Here is a 23,361-nt window from a genome sequence, read left to right as displayed (position 1 = left end):
AAATTACTTGCAAACCCTAAGTAAGCCTCCCAGCACTTGTGAGGTAGGCAGTATTGTCCCCGTGTATGGGTGGGTAAAGTGAGGCATGGAGAGATTTATGGGATTTGCCCAAGGCTGCAGAGCGAGCCATTAGCAGAACCAGAAATAAAGTCCCAACTCCAAACACTGGCAACACTTCTTCCTGTGTTGAACGAGATGCCAGGCTGCTTATGGTGCCATGGAGCTGCAAGTACTGGGGGCTGGGTAGATGAGTAAGTGGGATCACCTCACATCATTTCCATGGCTAATACCAGGCCAGATGTCAGAAGGCCTCAAGTGGATTTGGGCAAACATTTGGCTTGCGCTTTGATGAGACCTAATTCCGAGGGTCTCCAGATTATTATTGATAATATTCTGGGCCCTGTGCATGCTGAACTCAGGTTTCTCGACCAGGTGCACCTGAGGGAAGGAACTTGAATATGATGCGGGGAGAGGAGAATGGTAAAAGAGAGAGAGGTGTTGTAAAATCAAAGCCCAAGCATTACTGCCAAGTCCTATGCTGTTTGTGACGGTATTTTACTGGGCCTCAAGTATATATATAGGGGAACATAAATCATACATACATGCCCTGTGATGAGTGCTGCACACCTACAGTGTATGTATCTCTAATTAACCAGCCATGGAGAGTGAAATAGGATTGGATCCTGCAACCCCAGAAATGTTGGAAAAAGCCAGGCATGCTCTCCGAGCGATGCCTACATTTATCTTTCCTGCAGCAGTGTTTAAAGGGGAAAGGGAGTATCAGGAGAGTTTGATAGGATCCAATTAAATTCCAGCAGATAAAATAATGATGAATTGCAGTTGAGCCCCAGTGAGACACGACGTACATTACAGCCGTCCCCACAGTGCGGGGAAGGAGTTGAGGTCATCAGCTAGAGGAAAATAGGACACAGCTGCAACTGTACCCTTCCTACAGAAATGCAATCAAGAGGAGCACACACATGAGAGTGAGGAGAGAACGTGTGAGAGTGTGTGTGTGTGTGTGTGTACAAGAGGGAAGTCTGAGTGTGTGCACACTGAGCGCATGGAAGGCAGATATACCATGCCAATAAAGCATACAGTTCTGGGAGAAAAGCAGAGCAGCCCAGCTTCCTGCAAGGGCTGCTCTGAATAGGTCATGCATCACATGCCTCTGAGGAGCCTGGACAGGCTCCTGCATTCTTGCTGGGGTGGGGGCGTGGTTTTGGTTTGTATGAATGGGGGCAAATGGAATTTGGAGGAGCAGCTCTGAGCAGATGGCTACAGAGATTCTTGTGCATAGATTTCCTGTGTCTCCCTGTTGGATGCTGGGAAACTGAATTCTCAGGGGCTCCTCTTTGAAGGCCCCACTTTGCCAACAAATCTTTCTCCGCAAAGAGGACAGGTTCCAGCTCCCCTTGAGGCTCATCAACCCCAGTCCAAGTTCAGCCAGAGGGATAGAGATGGGGCACATTAAGGCTGGGAGTCAAGGGGAAGAATGGGTGTAATGACTTTGTCACTGCTGTCTGGGGCTGGATTCACACACTTGCACTAGAGGTGAAAAGCTCATATCCCTGTCCCAATACCCTGGACCATACAGACCCACAGGTGCTTGTGACTGAGAGGAAGGGATTAGGATGGTACGAGATGGTATAGCTATGAGGATTGAGATGAAATTAGCTGAAGGAAATTGTAGGCTGACAATCAGGAAAGTCGTGAGATAGGATTAGGATGAGTTTTGAGAGAGATGGTGGGAGCTCTCTCGCTTGAGTGATTTCTAGCTGGATCGGATACACTGCAGGGAGCAGTTGGGTGCAAGCTGAAGAGGAGTGGGCAGGCAGGGGCATCAATGAATCCAGCATTCCTAGCGAGACTCCACTGTAGTTATCCCATGCTCGATCTTCCAGGAAGGCTGTTCTCTTCTGATACAGCAAATGTGAGATCAAGGGATTGGGACCAGGGAACTCCTGACTCTGCTGCTGAGTCACTGTGTGACATTGGGCACGCCCATTCCCCTCCTTTCTCATCTGTAAAATGGGGCTAATGCTGACCTACCTCCCAGGTATCAAGCATTCCGTACATGTGCTGAGTATTATTATTCTGCCAGCCTGTCTGGAGCAGGGGAAGAGTTTGCGTGCGTGGCTATCTGATATGTATCTCCTTAGTCCTGTGCCCAGTGGTGATGCATGTGCTGAAAGTGGCATGATGCAAGAGAAATGCTCACCGGGGGGGAGTTGTTTGCTACCCAGGCTGCAGTTCCTATTTTTGTCCCCAGGCAGCACATTTCCCTTCTTTATGGCTCCTCCCCAAATGTGCCTGTGCTGCTTGTGTCCTCAAAGGACTGTCTGATTAACCGAGGGGTTCTTAAGCTTTTTCACAGGGCAAAGCATAGCTTCATAGGAAGCCTGTCTGCTAGGCGAGTCCCCCCCCATTTGCCATTGCCCAAACCCTGCCTCCCTTCCTGTTCCCCATCATCACAGAACAGCCTGCTGGCAACTATAGCCATTGATTAACTGGGCACTTAATCCTACCAAAGAGTTTAATGGATGTTTAATTTCTTTTAATGCAGTTTAGTAGCTACAAACCAGGAGGAGCCTGCACCATGTGACAAACTGGCTCTCTGTGGCTGTGGTCTGGGAGTCTTTGGGTTAAGTGACATGTAATAACTCACTGAACAGTCTGGCCTGCCCTTCTGCATCAGTTATTCACTCAGCCCAGCAGAGGGAGCACAGGTTAAAGGGGAACCCAAGGCAGCATGGCGTAGTGGTCTGGACATGGGACCCAGGAACACCACAGTCCCAGGCTCGGCACTGACATTGATCTGGGCCAAGTCACTTCCCCTATTTGCACTTCATTCACTCATCTGAAAAAGGCAGATGATAAGGATGCACTTACCTGCCTCCCGGAGTGGGGAACTAGTTACTTTGTGTAGTCTTTTAAAGTGCAGAATCTTACCGCTATGGATGTGTGAGTGTCCTTGTTATTAAATAACATCTTTACATTGAAATACAAACACTGTTGGGATTCCAGAACATGCACAGAACCCATCTGTGTAGCCTTCGACAACAATTGGAAATCAGCCACCTCGTTCCTTGACTGCCAAGTCCCCAGGTCAGGAATCTGTTTCCCTTGTAACAGTCATGACCGGTAAATCAGTGTATGGAATGCAGCAGCTTCCTTGCTCTGCCATAGGTGTTAGTGATGCCATCAACTATTGTAGGAGAGAACAGCTCGGAGCCCCGATCTCCGACACTGAGGGATAAAAAGCCATTTAGCTCACTTTATGGGAGATGCTGATTTGGGAAATCCACCTGGCTCTTCTCATGGGCATCTACCATCTGATTCAGATGTTGCATGAATTTAAAAAAAAAGTTTCCATTCACCTTTAACAGCAGTGAACCTCCTATCTGATGCTTCCAAACCCAGGGCCTGATTTTCCCCTGCCTATTATCTCATGTTCTTTACATGTGCTATACCTGATCAGAATGGGTGTGTTGAATGCTCACTTTGCACAGGCCTAAGTGATGGTGTAAGGCTATGGAGAATCAGGCCCTATTCTAGCTAGAGGATTTCTCTGGTGCCTGTCACTAGTATCGAAACATCTGTCACAATAGTATCTGTTCAGCCCTGTTGGATTGTCCCTAGAGCTCTGCTGACATTGGCGCTGACCCTGGTGCACAAACATGGAAGTAATTTACACACAAAGGCAAAGAGCTGCAATCAGCTGCAGCTCCATGCCTGATAACATGTTTTTTTTTGGGGGGGGGGGGGAAGGGTTGGCGGGGGAGTAGAATCCTAGAGTCACAGATACCAGAGCCGCAACTGGCCTGCGAACTCGCATCCAGCCCGTTGTCCTGATTAACTTGTTAATGTAGGTCAACCCCAAAGAGGGCAGACTCTGGAAGGAATGAGAAGGGATTTTCCAGCTCCTAAGAGGGGTAAGAATGTAAAAAGAAAAAGCCGGGTGTAAGTAGGAGGGACATTTTGGCTGTGCTTGTGTAACACTGGCCAGTGGTGTCAGACTCCTGGCCTGGGAGAAGATTCGCTGGCTGCTTTCCCCACCACTTCTCCTACACACCCACTTCCCCTGGCTTCCCCTGCTGGGTTTCAGGATACATGTTGGGCTCCCTTCCTATATGTAACGTTCAAGGAGACACTTGCGGCTTTTCTGGAAAGACCAAAAGGCTGGCTTGGCCTCCCTCCGGTTGAGTCATGGAAAGACAGGCAACTGCCAAGTTGGCCCAGGAGAAGCTGAGCCCAAAGGAAGGAGCACTTGTTTTCCCAGGGGTCTCCCTGGGGTGGCTGAAAGAGATGAGAGCGCATGTAAGGACATCTTGGGCGGCAGGGTTTAATAATTCACAGCCCTCTGTAACCCTTCCCCTTCCCTGCAGTGGGAGCTGCTGGACTCCCCAGCTATGTGACCATGGAAACAACCAGCCAGGGCTGCCAGCTCTTATCTTCCCACTTGCAGGAATAGCTAAGGTCCATTTCTGAACAGAGCAGTGTGTTTCCCATGCTGTGCACTGCTGACTGCCCTGCTGGCGGGGGACAGGCCTAATACCATCAGTGGAACGTAACAGGGGTGCCGTGGAACTGAGGAGAGGTGTTCTCACACCTGCTGTAGCACTGTGTTGTCAGAGTCTCTGGATTCTGGCCTGCTCAGCGTTGGCTTTCTAAGTGAGTGTTGGCTTGCTAAGTGAGCCTTGTGCTTGAGGAAGGGGCCTGAAGCCATGTGCTCCGTGATCTCTGTGTTTGGGAGGCAGGACGGTCTAGAGGGAAGTGCAGGGAACCGGGAGTCAGTCTCAGCTTACATGGTCCCTGGCTTTGGGATTGGGAAGAAACACCCACTCCTGGACCCCAGACAAGGACCCTGGCAGTGGTGGCCCGTGGACCTCAGCAGGTGCTGTAGATTGCATTCCATGCTGGTTGCTGCATGTGTATTTAAGACAAGACCTTAATAATCCAGGTGCTGTCTGCACTGGGGGACTGTTAATGATTCCACAGCACTTTTCACTGTGCGCTAGGCTAAAAGGTTGAGGTGTGTGCCAGGGGCTGCACCTCTCCATGCCAAGAAGGGCTGCATTTCAGCAGTGCTGGCAGGGTACTATGGGACACTTCAAGTCGTACTGCATGTCATGAGCCCTCTTCCTGTCCACACACTAGCATGGCTGGGAGGGGAATCCAAGCCTCTGCTACTCTGTGTCCCTGGGGTGTTTCAAGCTCCTGGAGCCTGAATGGAATCCAGCCCCTGCCCCAAACTTGGGGTCTCTAGATGCATGTCAGGGTGCAGACCTTCTATGTCACACCCCCCTCTGAAAGTTGGAACCCTCTGTCCAGTCTCTCTGGTTGCGATGTTGACACTTCAGATTCCCCGTTTACTCAACACACCCTGTCCCACAACTCCTCCCCAAAGGTGTGAAGTGTCTGGTTTCCAGTTTCAGCTCCAGGGACACACTGCAGTTGTGAAGCAGCCAGTACTCATACACTTTTCTCAGTCTAACTGCTTGATGCTCTTCTATCCTTAATCATGTAAAGCACAGGAGAGTGCAGATCATACAAAACAATGCACAGCTGAACCCGCGATGGCCCTCACTTCCTATCTTACCCTTCCTTGTGAGCCTTTGGGGGACCATCTCGGCGCAGGCAGGAAGGATGTCCCATCCTCATGCAGGCTCTTCCATGGTGAATGGCCTCTCCCTTATGGACCTGAGAAAATGGCCCCCAAACAGACCAGCCTCTACCTATTTAAAACCTTTAACCCCTCTGCATCAGGGCAGCTTCCCCACATGAGCGGAAACCCCTTTGGGTGACTTTGTTGCCAAGGTGACCTCCCCACCTCCTAAACCAGTTCTTCTGGGCAGGGACCAATCTTCTGTCTACTGGGAATAGATTTCAAAGGACTGGGTACTTAGCTAGCCTCTGTTCTTCTTTTGCCACCAGCCTTTGGACCCTCACCCCAGCTTAGAGGCAAACAGATCATGGACAAGGCAAAAGGCTGCTCATTCAGAATGGAGTTTGCCTGACACAGACACACAGGGCTCATAATCACACAGAATTCATAAACTGTACAGACAGATTTCCGATACATCACACTGTGTATTAGAAGTTAGAGATGGGTTTGATGTGAATACTCCTGACCTTCCAAAGGACTTGAAAGCTGAACCTCAAACCAACCGTTCCTGTCTACATGAAGGGCTGAACTGAAGCCCTGGCTCCAAACCTCCTATAGGGTCGGGGGTGTTTGTAATTGGAATCTGAGTTGTATGGCTTCATCTCATCTCGGTAGCGAAGGTAATACATTACTGAAGTGAACTTCAGAACCAGGGCAGAACTGTCACCATTGGTCATGATCATTCATTAGTTTGGCAGAGCGAGGGCTGACAGTGTGTGCCCTTCCTGCCGTTTGTTCCCATTTCTCTGGGCACTTTGCTCAGACTGCTCCCTTCCAGTGCATCCTTCCTTGCCTGGGCCATGTGCCGTCGCTCCAGGAGTCTCCGAGTTTAGTGGGGAGGCCTGTTCTTCCAGAGGCAGATACGTAGTCCATTGGGTCTGTCTCCTCCCAGCCTCCCACATGTGCGTCTTGCTGTCTCCAGGGCTGGTGTGTGAAGGGTTAATCATCTCTCCTCCCACCCCCACCCAGAAGGAACTCATTTCCAAAAGGAGCTGGGGCAGAGAGATGCAAATAAGAGTTTTGGACAGCTGCAGGCTGGATGCCTTCCCGAGATGCCAGGGCCCCAAATGAGACATGTCAGAGTACAAATTGAAAATGCCAATTTCACTTAGGCTGCCATGCTGCTCGTCACAGCTAAATCCTGCTCCGTCGCCCCTCCCCCAACTCCCACTTCCCGAGGCTGCCGATTGATGGTTTCCACTCCTTAATGTAGCTTGTCCCTCTTAGGGGGTCCTTCAGGCTCTGCCCACCTGTTGAGGTGGAGGTAGGATAGAAGGGAGGTTACACCTGCTGAGATCTTAACTCCTAGCCCCTTCTGCTCTGTCATCCTGGGAGCAGTGGGGAAGGCCTGCGGTGCTCAGATGTGAAAGGCTCCATTGGCTCTGATGTGCCAAGAGGGTTGGATGGGAGACCGCCAAGGAGCACCTCATGTCATGCTGGCGCTGGCTCAGCGGGGCGTGGGTCTGCGCTGGAGCCGGGCGTCAGTAGGGTGTCGATGGTGGGCGTGCTATCCCGCTGAAGAGGCTGGCTTTCAGCTGAGCTGGAAAATAGAGCTCTTGGTGGTGTATGAGAATGAATGGCCCAGCGGTGGTTTCAACTGGATGTATCATTCCTCTTCACTTCCTGGCATAAGCTGCCATGCACCACTGAGCAGCCGCTGCATACCGCCCCAGAGGTAGCTGTGCGCCATGCATGGATGGTAACCTGTGGTGCGGCCCAGGCGTGGGAGACCCAAGGCTGGTGGGGCAGGCTGTCCAGTGAGATCAGAATGACCCCAGGTACTGCTGCATGTGTTACCTCCTGCTGCTGCCTTGGCTTTGGAGCAGAGTTGCTTTGCCCCCTCTCCTGGGCCATCCTTCTGCCTCTTGCTCAGCAACTGGCCGCTGCCTGTGGGCACCTCCCTTTCCAGCTTTTGGGAGCCTGGGGATGAGGCGAATGGCCCCGGTAAAGCAGAGCCTTGTGCATGACTCAGCAGTGGGGCTGGCGTGTCTCCTGCCCTGAGCCGCCATGTGGGAAGGAGGGAAAGGGTGGGCCAGCAGGGTTTTCTGGCTTTGTGGGGCAGTTGGTTTCCGCTGCAGTGCTCCCTCTTGGCCAATCCCCAGAGGAGCGCTGGGGGAGCTTCTCAGCCTGCCAGCTGGGTTAAAGGCAAGACATCCCAATAACCACAGTATACAGGTTCGGAGGAGGGGAAGGCCCCCATCTCTTCTGGGTGCAGCAGTAACGGGGCAGGGGCCTAGGTGTAATCTGGTCTCTGGCCCAGGCAGAGAGAAGCCATGGAGAGCAGCCTCTCCTTCTGCCTATCCCCAGGAATGTAGGGCACGGAGCCCAGGTGTCCCTCTGATTTTACACTGATCAGGGATCAAACACCGGCACTGAGATCATCTCATGCTACTTTCACTGAACTACCAGGCATGCCTTTCCCCATGCAGGCCTCCAGCGGAGGCCAGCACAGCCCGGGTAACAGTTACTGTCCTGCCCACCTGTGCTCTTAGTCCCATCAAGAAAGGCCAAGCAACATGCCCCCCTGCTAGCTAGTGGGTGCTGGGGCAGTAGCTGTCACCAGCCCGATCTCCGAGAGGCTTATCCACGGTGTGCGCTGACAGAGTAGGGCAGTCTGATGAAAAATGTTCCCTTGCCATATTTCTTTCCGTACGTTCCCTTCTATGTCCTAACCCCCTTGACTGTGCTCTGGTGCATAGACAGGCGACTAGTATCTTATTCCCTTAGCACCTCCCCTACACCCCCCCCCCCCCAAAAAAATTCCCAGAGTGCACTTATACAGACAGGCATACATGCAGCACCGCTGAAATGCAGCCACCTCTGGGAGGAAGGGCAATGGCCAACGGGTGCACAGCAACATTGCACTGGGGAACTCATGGCTAAGGACTGCAGGTTGAAATCCACCTCTGATAGGAGGCGCTGTAGGGTCTTTAGTGTCCATGGAAGGGCAGGCAGGATGCAGGGTTTCCAGGTCTCCTGGAAGTCCCCCTGCTCAGTAAGCAATACAGGAGCCAGTCTGTTTACCATTGAAGAGTCTGACCTTGCCCGGTGTGCATGTGTTTAGTTTGAGGTACAAGCTAACACGTCTGTGAAAAGGCAGGTAGTGCCCAAATCAGGCCCGCCCCCTTAGCAGTGCACCCAGCTATTGTTTGACCCCAGGGCGCCTGGCCCTGAAGGCTAGCGTGAGTCCCAATAACTCCTCTCCTCTGGCAGAGTCTCCAGTATACCCAGCCCTAAGGGGGGATGACTCCTGTCTGCAGGGATCCAGGTTTGGACTGTCACTGCTGGATTCATGCTGCTGTCACCCAAGCTATGCAGTTCAGCCCGCTGCTGCTGCTTCACACAGATGGGGCAGGATCCTAGTAGCTGGAGCACAGGATTGGTACTCAGGACTCCTGGGTTTTATTCCCAGCTCTGCCACTGGCTCATTGTATGAACTCAGGTGACTCACCACCTCCTACCTCTCTCTTGCTCTCTGCTTCAGTTTCCCCATTTGTAGAGAGTTCGGAGATTCTTCCATGAAAACTTCCATGTCTGATACAAGGTGGTGATTAATTTAGCTCAGGCAATAGGGTGCAGAGGTGTTACTGGCTCCCTGGCAGGAGAAAGCCTCTTCCCCCACCCTGGTACTGATATCTTTTCGGTCCCATCTGAGGGCTGCAAGGGGAAATGAATCGCTTCAATTTTCTCTGAGCCAAGCACAGAACTGGTGTTGAAGGAAGGGATGGACCAGGGGGCAATGCTGCCACTTACCCTCCTACCTCCATCATCACGCCCAGTCTGTGAAGCTGGGCAGCAGAGTAACTGGGGGTGGGGTCTGAGCCAAAGAGAGCCAATGCAGCAGTGTATGTGGCTCCCAACAAACTCCAACAACCCATGAATCATGCATTTAATCTCTCCTGACACGCCTGTCATTTCCTCCAGAGAGGAGCGGAGAATCTCTCACCAGAGGAGGTCGTTAGCTGTCAGGGAAGATTCTGACTGCCTTCCTGTCTCCCTATTGATTAATCCTCCGCCTGCATGCAGGGGCTGTGTAGGGACTGCTGATGGGGCTGCCAGGAGTTTTGGCTCAGGTTAGAAGCAAGGTAGAAGGTGTTGGTGGGGAGGAGGTCCGGGGGCAGGATGAGTGGTTTGCTGGAGGTCTAATCTCTGCTTTCCGTCTTTGAACTGCCCCCTGCTTACCTCCCCAGAACTTGAGCCTAGCTTGAGTCCCTTGGGCTTTGCGATCCAGGCATGAGAGCGGGGAGAGGAGTTGTGCTCCACTGAAGGTAGAATCCAGCAGCACTTGTGCTCTGCAGAGGGCAGAAAGGCAGCTCCAATCTCTGCCATGGTGTGGGCAGCACAACCATTCCGTTTAAACAGGCCACCAGGGGAAAACACTCCTTACTTTGGCTGCAGACCGAGCCTGTGTATCGTGAGGACTGAGAGATAATTAATCAAAGCAGTTTCCCGCCATGTTGTTCCCAGAATGGCCCCGTTTCTGGGCTGCAGGTGGGCACTGCTCTGGTGAAGACTGTCCTATAGATTTGTTTTATGAGCTAGTGCAAGTGTTGAAGCTGCAGATAACAGGGTCCATCCCGATGCTTCCCAGAGAGACACATCGACTCTCTGTGCTCCCGGGTTTGGCCTGCCCTAGTCCCTAATGCATGCTTGCCCACATCACAGGGATGGTTTTGAGTCCGGATTGCGGTGGTTGTTAGAGCAGCGAGAGGCCCAGGCCTGCAATAGCAGGGAGAGGGGACTGCAGGTTAGGAGCGAAGGGAGGCCGCAGAGGTGGGAGGACCAGGAGATCCGAATGGCCGTGGGTGCTGAGAGGCAGCATGATGGAACATTGGCAGAGCGGTGAGGAGGTCGGGACTGGAATAGAAGTGGGTGTCTTTGCTTAGGATTGAGGGACGCTGGCAGAGCCACAGGGAATGGGAAGTTGTCCAGTCGGTGCTAGGAGTCTCTGACTGTGATGAGAAATTCCCCCAGATCTGTGCGGCTGTGCATTAGCCTCCGCTCCCACCATCACTGTGCCTCAGTTCTGCACCTGTGAGATGGGGCTAGTAGTCCTGTCCTGCAGCTCCTTCCACAGCAGCAAGGAGAGGCGTATGGAAGTGTCCCTGAGGGAGAAGAAGCTGTGATAGGGCACAGTGCCATTGAAAGCAGCTCCCATCCCTGGGGCAAGGGTGGGGCATGCCATGGATAGGTGGCTAATGGTTGTGCTGCTCCTCAGCGGGGAGGTGCTAGGGAAGGGCAGTGTTAGTAGGGAATGGGTCTCGCCATGTGCCCACGTCAAGCAAACCCTGTACAGCATGGCCCCTCCAGAATTGGCTCTGGCTGCAAGGTGCCTATGAGCTCAGTGTCCCCAAGCGGCTCTCGTGCTCCCCCACCTCCTGTCCACTCACCCCCGCAGGATCCTCAGGAATCCTAGCCCTGTGGCCCCTTAGCATGTAGCAAAGCACCCAGCGTCGCCCCAGCCCCTCTTCTAGCTGCTGGGGACGGAGGTGTACTGGGGGTTATTTGTTTATTGCTCCCTGGCATGGACAGTTTCCGGCTGGCTGTGGGATCTCTTTGGTTAATGGGGCTTGTTGACTGTTTGAAACCCTTGGTTTGTATGACATTTCTTTCTCTGCTAGTTGAGGTCTTTGGGTGGGAGCACACTCTGTCCGTCAGCCGCCAGTCGCTGTGGCACAAAGGCACCCATGGTGCCAGACCCATCCCTGCTGGCAGGGATCGTCTGAGCCAAGTCTCTTTCCTTCTCCGTGCTCCCACTAGGGAAGTTAAACGGGGAGATTTCTGGGCCTCTCTTTATCTATCAGGGCACGTCTGGCTTCCCTTCCCCTCGCTGATGAAGGAGCTCTGCTTTCTTGTGTCTCCCCTTGCAGTATTTCTATGAAGGGAATGACATCAGCGACCTGCCCGTGAACCTGTCCGTGGTGTGGAATGGAAACTTCGTCATCGACAACCCCCAGAACATCCAGGGTAAGCAGGTGGCATGATCTGTCTGCACAGTCCGCTCGCAAGCCTCCCACCCACCAGCCCCCACCTGGGGCTTGATTAGAGCCAGTACCTTAAAGGGGAAGCTCTTCATACCCATAGCCAGCCAGTCCCTTAAGAAAGATGCATTTGTTCCAGAAGCATGTCCTCTGCGGAGCACCACGCTCCAGGCCATGTGGTCAGCACAGATCCCAAGGTGTTAGCTGTTCCCAGATATTTGGCTGGCCCATGCAAAATAAGCCAGTGGGTCTCTGCCCGGTTCCTTGTGGGCAGGTGCCCTCATCATAAAAAACACCAATGCGTGGATGACCTGACACTCCTCTCCCCCTTGCAGCTCACCTGTACAAGTGCTTGGCCTTGCGTGAAAGCTGTGGCCTCTGCCTCAAGGCAGATCCGCGCTTCGAGTGTGGCTGGTGCGTGACGGAGAAGAGGTGCACCCTGCGGCAGCATTGCCCAGCCTACGAGAGCAGCTGGATGCACGCCAGCAACGGCAACAGCCGCTGTACAGACCCCAAGATCATCAAGGTATGTCTGGGATGGGGGGAAGACGGGCCTGTGTATGTGCACACGTGCTGAATGCAGTGCTGGAGAATACGCTGCAGGGGGCAGTTCAGCACTGGCCATGGCTGTGGTGGACTAGCATATTGAGTGCCTTTGGTGTGCATGGGCCTGTACAGATAATTATGGAGCCCAGCTTCCTCCCCTGAAGAGTTTAGAGTCTAAAGGAGATGGGTAGCATACAGGAACATGGCTGAGCAGGCAACACGGAGCTGGCAGCTCTCGGGCAGGGAAGATCTCCCAGGGAGCAGTTGTTCAGACACCAGGGTTTAATGTTCTCCCACCAGGTACAAGAGCAGAGAGTGTCGGAGTGGAGACTGAGGTTGAAGGGGGGTTTGGAGGGGGAGGCTGCGAGGAAGAGGGCGGATGTACCATTTCAACGGGTGGCTCGAGATATGGGGTAGAGTGTGAGAAGGAGGCAAAGGGAGTGTCAAGGAGACCAGAGCTGACAGAGTGCAGGGCTAGGAACATGAGGAGGGTGGCACAAAGGCAGAGTCCCTCTCTAGTTAGTTATATGCACTTACATATCTATTGTATCGCTCTCTCTCCTGCTTGGGTCTGGTGAGCACGTTCCCCTGGCTCCCTGCCTGCTCTGGGGATGTTTTGCCCTTGGCCATGCAGAATTCCCAGCAACACTAGTTGCTCTCCTGAGTGGGATCTCTCCGGTTCTCTCACGTCACTCTGTTCTGACATATTAAGCCTGAATTACCTGTCTCACCTGTTGCTGCTGATCCCTTGACACCCATGGGGCTCAGGGCCAGCCTTCCCATGCAATGGGGGTGGGGAAGTCACATCTTTCTGTACAGAGGGGGAAGTGCACTTTAGTGGATTAGTGCAAGGGGCTGGGAGCCAGGACTCTGGGATTCTGTTCCTGGCTCCGGCACTAACTTGTGTGTGACCTTGGGCAAAGTCACACCCTGGCTCTGTGCCCTAGTTCCCCCGCTCTGTAAAATGGTAATAATGATTCCGCATAGTTAGTTAGTGAATTCTGGCCACGTGCTTTGAGATCCTCAGATGGCAGGCTCTTAGCCCTGGGCTGCACTTGAAATGAAGGTCGACATAGCTGTGTGCCTTCAGGGTGTGAAAAAGCCACTGAGTGATGCTGTCCTTACCCCCGAGGCAGAGAAAGCTGGGTCAGTGGACGAATGCTCCTGTTGATGTAGCTACTGTTGCTTGGGGAGGTGGTGTTCCTACAGCGACGGAAAACCCCCTTCCGTTGGTGCAGGCGGTACTATGTTCCAGCATGCTGCTGGCACGTAGCTATGCCACTATGATCCCGGTAGTGTAGATGTGGCCTTGGTATCATGGGTTGTTTGTTTATTATTCCCTCTCCCCAGTTTTGCAGACTAATAGCCTCTCTCTCTGTGCTTTCACGCTCAGAGGCTCCAACCTTCCTCACGTATTCCTAGGTTTTCTTGGATCCTGGTGTGGAATCCCAGGCAAGCCGTGGGTCTGGGTTCTTTCCCCTCTCTTCCCTGCCCCCCGGACAATGGTAGTTCATCATCTCTGGTCTGTGACAGCTTTTATGACCTTCAGTTAATAAGATTGTGTATATTAATGTTAACATGTCTGTTGGGCCAGGCTCCAAGTGCATTAAGAGGGATTGGTGGGTAATTCTATTTGATGTGTTCTATTTACCCACGGATTCCGGGCCAGGCAGGCCTTGACTGTGTTAATTACCGGAGTCTCAGCACAGTATCTAATCTATTTGGGTTCAGTGTCCTATCAGATGAAGGCTGGAAATGAGAGTTGTGTCTCTCCTGTTCCCCAAAGTCACTCAGCTCGGGCTGGTTATTGGCACTGAGGTGACTATTGCACTGGCCCTGCTGAGAAGTGTAATTCTATTGCAGGCACATGCCTGCCATTCACAGCAGTGGGTGGGAACCCTGCCCCGACAATGCCTGCTTGCCACCCATCCATTGAGATTTTGTTTCAAATTAATGATAAAAAATACTAGTGATTAAGAGCATTGAGCCATCCTATAGCAGAGATGGGCTGAGCTGCAGAGCCTAAGAGACGTTCTGCTCTGGGAGCTGGATTGGCCCATCACCTTCCACCCAGGGCCTGCAGCTGCAAGAACTTTATGGAAGGGGGTAAGGACCGTTATCCCTCATTTACAGAGGAGGAAACTGAGGCACAGAAAAGGGAAGTGACAAGGTCCTGCAGTGAGTCAGCTATGGAATTGGCAGAAGGGCTTCTAAGGCCATCCTCAGTTCTAACCACTAGACACACTGTTCCAGACTGCTTGCATGACCCACAAAAGGGTCCATATGACTCCCGTGTTCTAGGTATAGGAGTGTTTTCCTATCACCCTTTGTTGCCAAAGTTTAAATCACATAGGAACTGCCATGCTGGCTCTGAGCCGGGGGCCATCTGGTCCAGTGTCCTGTCTCCAGCAGTGCCCAGCACCATGCTTCAGAGGAAGGTGCAAGAAACTTCCTGGCCTCCAACAATGAGAGATTGGCTTAAACCCTGAAGCATGAGGTTTAATGGCTTTTCCAAAATGTCTGCTAGCATTAAAGCAGTTATAAGAACATAAGAACGGCCATACTGGGTCAGACCAAAGATCCATGTAGCCCAGTATCCTGTCTTCCGACAGTGGTCAATGCCAGGTGCCACAGAGGGAATGAACAGAACAGGTAATCATCAGGCGATCCATCCCCTGTCGCCCGTTGCCAGTTTCTGGCAAACGGAGGCTAGGGACATCATCCCTGTCCATCCTGGCTAATAGCCATTGATGGACCTATCCTCCATGAACTTATCTAGTTATTTTTTGAACCATGGTATAGACTTGGCATTCACAACATCCTCTGGCAAGGAGTTTCACAGATTGACTGTGTGTTGTGTGAAGAAATACTTCCTTTTGTTTGTTTTAAACCTGCTGCCTATTAATTTCATTTGGTGACCCCTAGTTCTTGTGTTATGAGAAAGAGTTAATAGTACTTCCTTATTTACTTTCTCCACACCAGTCATAATTTTATAGACCGTAATCATATCCCCCCTTTGTCGTCTCTTTTCCAAGCTGAAAAGTCCCAGTCTTGTTAGTCTCTCCTCATATAGAAGCGGATAGTAATCTCCCCAGTGAGACCTCCTGCGATGTCATGTTTGTAGAAACCAGTGGCCCTTCCAGTAAATAACCCCTTTGTTCTTCAAGGACCTGCCAGGGGAGAGACAACCCCCCCCCCCGAGAAATCCCACAATCCCATGGGCAAGTTTAGTCCCTTCCTCACAGCTGTTCTCTCCTGGTGACGGAAGGGGACTCAGAGGATTTAGTCAAGTGGTTTCTGCCCAAATCATCAGGGCTTTTAAAAAAAGAATTTTATACAATGTAATGTGACTAGAAAGATTTGTATGATTAATAAACATCAATGAAATCTTGCTTAGGGGGATGGGGAGAGCAGGGTCTGCTATCTGAGGCATTGGATAGTCCAACCTTACAGCCTTTGGCTAGAACCTAAGATCTGGACAGTGGAACTGGCTAAAAACAGAGTGATCCTGATTAGACAGCGGGGACCAAATTCATCAAGTGCCGAAGCAGGCGCATTTCCTGTTGAAGTCATTGGGAGATGCACCTGCTTGCATTAGGGCTGGGTTTGGCCTACAAAAGGTAACGGGCCCACTTAGCTTCACTGCCTCAGGCTGGGCAGGATGAGCAGGAAGGAAAAACAATGTAAAGACTATGAAGTCTGTGATCTACTCATTTTTAATGATCTGGGGGGCAGGGAGTGGAGAGATAGAAGAAGGAGCATTTCTGGGCATTGGGTGTTGAAACATGCCTTGCTCCCTGTCACCTCCCACACTCTACCTGCCTCATCAGCTAAAACAAACACACTGTTTCAGAGTAACAGCCGTGTTAGTCTGTATTCGCAAAAAGAAAAGGAGTACTTGTGGCACCTTAGAGACTAACCAATTTATTTGAGCATGAGCTTTCGTGAGCTACAGCTCACTTCATCGGATGCATACCATGGAAACTGCAGCAGACTTTATATACACACAGAGAATATAAAACAATACCTCCTCCCACCCCACTGTCCTGCTGGTAATAGCTTATCTAAAGTGATCATCAGGTTGGGCCATTTCCAGCACAAATCCAGGTTTTCTCACCCTCCACCCCCCCACACAAATTCACTCTCCTGCTGGTGATAGCCCATCCAAAGTGACAACTCTTTACACAATGTGCATGATAATCAAGTTGGGCCATTTCCTGTAAATCCTGGCCTGGAAATGCACCTCCTCATCCGTTCCAGCAGGAGTTCTCTTCCTGCCAGCTCAAGCTAATGTGCTGAGAGCTCTCCAGTCGAGCCCCTTTTCTGGGGTGTGGCAGCCAGGGAGGATCCCAGCATAGCCCTCTAGGGACGGGCACTTCAAAGGCCTGGCAGCTCTGTTCTAAGGTGACCTGGTAACTGATGCTTCTAGAATCACACAAGGCCAGGCTGATGCTGAGACGCCCACGCATGAGAACTCAGATGTCACAGGACCGGGAGTCATATTGGCTTTGCTGGCGAGCCATTTGGCCTTCATTTTCGAGCGTGCCCAGCTCGAGACAACTAGAGCCTGATTTTCAGGAAGTGGTGTGTTCCTGTCACTCCGGTTGAAGTCAGTCGGAGCAGCAGGTGCACACAACACCTGCAAATTAAGCCCAAGTTGTCCCATGTTGGGGCCCCAATAACTGAGGCACCCAGAATTAGCAGACCCTTCTGAAAATGTTCTGAGACCATGGTGTGCCTCAGTTTCCCCATGTGTAAAATGCAGCTACTGATAGTGACCTGCTTCTAAGGGGGTTAGGAAGCTTTGTTACTGTCTTTAAATGGTGGTGAGCTCCTTGGATTAGTAGGTGCTGGAAGGGCCAACGTGTTGATTATGTACTAGTAGCTAAAAGTCCTGCTGTCACATGGACGTAATTCATAGTCACGTGTGTAAAAAAGCCCAAAGTGGCTGAGAACTTAAAAACTGGATGGTAGCAAACCATGCATCCCAGTGATGATTGAACCTGGGGATATTCTAAACAAAAAGAGCTCTCAACCATTCTTGTAGCTGTATCCATCGCGTCATACTGACTCAACAGAGATTTTAGGTTTCAGAGTGAGACACACAGCGAGTTCCTGGAATTGTGGTATGTAGATTACTATTTGCCTGGGAGTCACTTTAGGGCTGAAATAACCCCAGTTCTGCTCTCCTCATGGTAAGTCTGCCATCCAGGAGACCAGCTGTCACCTTATTTTGAGCTATCTGAAGCCAGTTCTGCATATGAAGAGATGCCTGTCCTGATCTCACGTGACCTCACATGGGCCCGATCCTGCTGCCGCTAAGTGAGTGGCCAAGTTCCCATTGGCTTCATTGTTGCCCCATCTCTCAGCCCCCCAGCATGAAACCAGTCACGCACCTGTGCAAACCTTCTCCCATCTCCTCTGCAAGCCCCACTCTGCGAGCAGTGCCCCGAGTTCATAGCATCAGGCTGTGTGGCTGGTACGCAGCCCCGGGCATCCCGGATGCGATGGGGTTGGGGGACCCTGCTTCTGATGTATCCCTGGCCAGGCGGAGAGGAGTGGTGGCTGGGGTCAGTGAAAGTTTGCTTGTTGAATTCAGTCCAGATGAGCGGAGGGAGTAAGCTGCACACGGGACAGGGGGAGCCTGTGAGATGGGAGGGGGCAGGGTGTGCTTAGGCACGGCATTACTGGGTGACATGCACTGTGTTAGTGAAAAAATAATGGGGGGGCCTCACTCACTCACCCCATTGGCTCCAGAGCACCAGAATGCCGGGTGCATGACGGCTATGCCCACAGACTCCTGTGGCACTGTCCATCTCAGGAGCCCTGCGTGCTTAGCAAGCATGAATGGATTCAGCCTGTCAGCCCCCTTAAGTTGGGTCTGTATCGTTCTCCTTGTATTACAGATGGGGAAACTGAGGCACAGAGAGAGGCAGTGTCTTGCCCAGGGTCAGACAGTGAATCAGTGGCAGAGCTGGGATAGAACTAGCTCTCCTGACTCCGCTTCCGGTGCCGACACCATTAGACACTCAGTCTCCTTGTGGGGTCTGTGTGTGTGGAGTGGGGACACTGGAGCTTGATGTCTTTGCTTCACACCTCCGGGTGCCATGTAGTTCAGATCTCCATGGAAGTCGCAAACCCAAGTGAGTTTGATGTCTCCTTCACCAGTGGGCATCAATCCATGCACAGTGCAAAGTACCCCATGCTTCTGGCACGCTTAGCAACCCCTGTTGCAGAGAGGTTCCGGGTTAAGTAGCAGTAGATGCAGCCGGTCAGGATGAAGGGGTGTTGACAGAGATGTGCTGAGCGGGGCAGGGATCTGGGGTAGCGGGGATTGTTGTGAGTCAGAGTGAGGTGCATTGGCAGAGTGGTGGGTGGGCCCCAGGGTCTGCTGGGGTAACGGGGTGCTGCAGGTCAGGATAGAGTGACACGCTGAGAAGGGAATGGGAGCCAGGAGTGAAATACTAGGAGCGCTGCAGGTGAGAAGTGAGGTGCCTTGGCAGAGCTATGTTAGGAAAAAGCTTGCCCATCACTTGCCCTGTCAGCCTGTCATTTCATGAGCCCTAATTTTGCCTAAAATTGCAAAGGGGGACGGCCCTGTGAGTTCAGAGAGGTCAAGGAATAAATTTGCCAAGTGTCTGGAAGGTGAAACGCTGCAGGGTCATAAACCTGAAAGTGCTTTTCAAGCCACGAGGGCTGTTTGTGTTGAATGGCAGCCAACCCAGCTGCTACTGCCTGCACTTCTGCCATCGGCCAAGACTCTGTGTGCCGGAAGTGGGCTCTCCCCGGCCTGTTCTGCCTGGTGGGAGCAGCAATCGTGCAGGCCAGTGGATTGTAGCTTTCTCTGCTTCCCTCTCGCAAGAGTGGAATGTGCTGCTACAGCTTCTAGAACAGCCTGGATTCCTGACTGAGCTGGAGCTCCCAAGGGATGGGCTTGTAACAAGGCCTCCTCGCCCTCAGGCCAAGCTAGTCACAGGTGGGGCTGCGCACTGCCAGGCTGCTGGGGTGTTGGCTCAGCTGGGTAGGTGGAAGAGATGGGGATGTTCTGTATGGGAAACTCAGCTGTGGCTAACAGGGATCCCCTTGTCAAACATCTTTTGTGCAGATGACTCCACTGTGCAAATCCAGAGGAAGAACCCATGTGCCGGTGCTGTTCTGGGAAGCTTTAAAAATACCCCGCCCTAGACTAGAACTCCTCTCAGGGGCAGAGGGGTAACCGGTGAAGCCAGGATTCTCAAAAGGAGTCTGCACCTGCAGCTGGGGCCAGAGATCCCAAAGAGCTCAGCTCCCGTTTGGTACTTAAATAAGGGGCTTTGGAAAAACTGGCTCCAACTGGGCATGCTGAGCATGTTGAAATCTGGCCCTTAACATTCCCCTTCGTGTTGCCCAGCCCTCTGCTGAGGAGGGGGCTCACTGCACCCATAGGCTGGCTGTTCTCTAAACATGGGCCCTGACTTTGGGGGGTTTCCTCAGGGACTGAGTGTCTGACTGAGGAATTCGGGCTTCCGCCTTTCACGCTGAATGCATCAGACGTGGCATGGGCTGGCTACAAGCTGCGTCCAATTAGCTGCCGCTGTCTGGTCCTGATATCAGTCTCTCTGTCCCTAAATCATTAAAAATAAATTAAGAAATTGCCACTCTAGTTTTAGGTCCTGCATAAATAAATCAATCAGCAATCATCATCTGCCCTTGCAGCGTATGCTCATCTTTGTTCGGGCCTGTGGTTAGAGGGGGGGATCACTGGTGATTGTTTGGTTGTGTTCAGCCGCTGCGCTTATTGTAGGTCCTACAGTTATACAAAGCTGTGGGTACTGCACAGTGACGGTGGAGCGTGCCTGTGCACAGAAATGCTGCAATTATTTAACACAGACCTCCCCCACAATATAAAGCAGAGCTAGAATCGAGCTTTTCGGGGACTGGGAGCGCAGTTAGGAGAGCCCCCATGCTGCACTCAGTGACTCCTGCGCTGAGAGGACATCCAGCCTGAGGAAGATGCAAGCAGCTGTCCGGGGATGAGAGCATGGGGCAGAGGGATCCCAGAGGGGACATCTCTCTGTGTCTGGTATTGGGGGACCCAGTCATTGTGTAGCAACGCTGCATCGCAATGTCTGGCCCCATGTGGTCACGTACTGTTGTTTTGTGCTGACACAGCATTGTGATGGGAAGAGGTGAGGGGATGCTGTACTGCTGCAGCCAGCATAGCCCGGGCAGCCTCTCCCCAGGGGCAGCTGTCTCCTAGATGAGAGATGGTGACCCTGACACTGGATGTGAGTGATTCTGTGCTCCCAGCATCTCTGCAAACAGATCCTCTTTCTCTAGCCTGACGAGCAGGGGCCTTCCAAGCTGGCATGCACATAAGTGCTTAGTACAAGAGGGGACCCAGTACGGAACTGAGCTGGGCTGTCCCCTTAGGAATGATTTACCAGCCAGCAGGCCTGCCCTGCACCCTGTTCTCTGCCACTGGCAGCCCCTGCACCCGCTCTGGCTGGCAGGTCCGAGGAGCAAGCACTCATCTTGCGCTCAGAGGAGCCAGTTGCTGGTTTATGTAAAAGGACCCTGTGAAACCAATTAGCAGAAGAGCAATGTTGTTTGTCAGGGCTGGAGCCGGGGTGGGTGGGAACTTGGGGGTGGGAAGTTTGGGAGAGCAGCTCTCCCTCCCATGTGTCTTGTTTAGCTGTGACCTACCCGCGCAGCAGTGCGAGCGGTGTCATCTCTTTCCCGGGGTTGTTGCTCCCCCCCTGCACGGTCCTTGTCAGTTTCACCACATAGGAGGAGGAATCTAACATGCTGGGGCAGCTTTTAACACTAATTTAAAAATGCCGAACAGTCGTTTCTCGCCAACCACCCCAGCAGAGCCCAATTTAGGGGAGAACAAATCTGATCGCCTGCTGCAGCTACCTTAATGAGTCCTGATCCGGGACTTTAGCAGAGGGCTGGATTGAATTTAGGCAAACAACAAAACCCCAAAGCCCAGATTGGTTTTACTGTTGTATAAATTCCGGCTCATGGTGTGTGATTGCCCTGAGCCTGCTGTGAGTTAACGTGCGGCGCGGCCTGTGAGTCAGAGTGCAGGAATGGGAGCCAGGACTCCTGGGTTTTGTCACCAGCTCTACCACTGACCTGAAGCAAGCCTGTGCCCCGGTGGGGGGTGATTAGTTAGGACTTGTTCTGAACAGCATCATTAGTTGTACACGGAGATGTTTACAGAGCACTTTGAAGATGAGATGCAACTGTGCAAATGCTAGGTGATGATAAGTAACCCTACAGTGGCCATTGCTGTGGCGAGGAACTAGATTGCCGTACTGAAGTTGCTCCTAGATTGGTACAGTTCCTCGCGGCTGGGATGCATTGAGGCAGGGCTGGCTACTGCTTGGTTCTCTTCCTTCCCTGTGCTCCTCTCTGCTCTGGTCCCTGGCTGGGGAGAAGTTGTGTCTAGCAAATGGATGCCCACCGCTGGGAGAGGGATATCCCCAGCTGATAAAGCATCCAAGACCCAAGGTTACAGCAGGCCAGGTTTGCCATGAATGCAGATAGCCTAGGCCAGCTTGGCTTTGCAGCAGTCCCATAGAGAGCTGGTATGGGCTTTGGGGCGAGGCGGGAGGAAAGGGCCAGCCATGACTTCGATCAGGAAATTCACTGAAAGGAAGGCGCTGGCTCCGGCACTGAGGCCTTCTCCATAGCAACCTGGGGCTGTCAAGGACAGCGCCACGATCTCTCCCAGCGCTCCCCGCTGTGGTGTGGGAAGGTCAAATGCGTGCTCTTGGGTCAAGGTGCTGTCCCTGTATGAACGCGCCAGCTTGCTCCCCACTGGCATCATTCTAATCATCCACTGCCCATGGGCATTGCCGGGGCAGCCTCCTCCTGCCCCCCCGTTCCCCAGGCTCCGTGTTGCCAATGACCCAGCCCCTGGCATGGGAGCACAGTGCTCTCCCATTAATTCTGTTTAGTGCCTGCAGGTGTGTGCTGAGCGCTGGGGCCAGTGAAATCTGGTGTAAAATTGCTCATAATTACCTTGTTAGCAGCAGTGGCGGGCCTGCGCCTCTTTGCTCATCCGTCATCGTGCCGGCTTTTGTCAGGCCACACCTGTCTGCTTTATTGGGAATCATCCTGCTAAATGAGGCGCGTCTCAAAGTTGGGACCTCCCTTCTCTCCCCAGCTGGCACCAGCTCAGGCTTTGTTTGTTGAGAGGGGTGGCAGTGGGGAAGGGGTTAGCGTCCATCGCCTTTGGGGCAGCAGCCTCCCTGCAGGGCTTCTGTTGATCTTGCCAGGGCAGCAGGAGTATAGTGGAGCTGGTCCTCTGGCCGGGTGTGGTCCTGATTCCAGAGAGTTCGTGATCTGCCTGAAGGCCAGGCAGGCCTGCCTCTTCCATGGCTGTCCCTGTGGCTGGGCCTGTGCTTATGCATCAGCAGGCACTTGTGGGCGTGTGCAGAGTTCCTGTGAGTTAGAGGGGGTGGCTCAGTGCCTTGAAAGACCCAGATTCCTTGGAGCCACACATTCAGATCCCAGCAGGGTGGACTCCACTGCTCCGCCACCTGAGGCAGATAACCGAAGTGCCAGGCAGCTTACCGTCTGTGGGGCTTTCGGGGGAGCCCAGGCCTGTTCTGCTCTGTGTGGGCAGTAAGAATCCCTGGGCCCTTATCATAGCCCAAAGTGTTTGCCCGTGTACCCTTGGCCAGAGTGCTCTCTCCCTGTCCTCTTGCTGCCTCCAAGTCAAGCTTTGCTTTGCTCTCTCTCAGCTGTCACCTGAGACGGGCCCCAGGCAGGGAGGGACCCGTCTGACCATCACCGGAGAGAACCTAGGCCTGAAGTTTGAGGATGTGCGCTTGGGAGTGCGGGTCGGCAAAGTGATGTGCATTCCCATCGAGAGCGAGTACATCAGCGCTGAGCAGTAAGTGCCCAACTGGCAGGGGGCGGTCAGATACCCTGGTCTGGTAGCCAGAGATGGCGCCCCACATCCCCACTCCAGGTTGGAGGGGTTCACGTGTTCTGAGTGGGAGCGCTCACCCTCGCTGCTGTGAGCTGGTGTTAACACTGGGGCACTGAGCTGGAGCAGAGAGGGGCAAAGCCCATGCACAGCCAGTGCAGAGAGATGGCAGCTGCAAACCCACCCAGCCTGCAGGCCACGCTGGCCAGTTCTAGACTGGCCCTAGTGTCCCCTGCTGCCTT

At 52.8% G+C, this 23,361-nt stretch overlaps 1 protein-coding gene across 3 annotated transcripts in view; it reads left to right on the top strand.

Annotated features, from left to right (window-relative positions):
• Window positions 1-23,361, top strand: part of PLXNA1 (plexin A1) — a 265,301-nt gene that overhangs the window by 178,937 nt on the left and 63,003 nt on the right. For all 3 annotated transcript variants that reach the window (XM_084633341.1, XM_084633342.1, XM_084633343.1), the window contains exons 11-13: window positions 11,539-11,635; window positions 11,985-12,175; window positions 22,932-23,083. In XM_084633341.1, the coding sequence (XP_084489467.1) occupies window positions 11,539-11,635; window positions 11,985-12,175; window positions 22,932-23,083 (440 nt within the window). The remainder of the gene's footprint in view (window positions 1-11,538; window positions 11,636-11,984; window positions 12,176-22,931; window positions 23,084-23,361) is intronic.

The sequence above is a fragment of the Lepidochelys olivacea genome, assembly GCF_965140295.1.
Source record: "Lepidochelys olivacea isolate rLepOli2 genome assembly, chromosome: 7".
Lineage (NCBI taxonomy): Eukaryota > Metazoa > Chordata > Testudines > Cheloniidae > Lepidochelys > Lepidochelys olivacea.
Note: the sequence above shows the minus strand (reverse complement) of the source record. Positions and strands in the feature narration are given on the sequence as shown.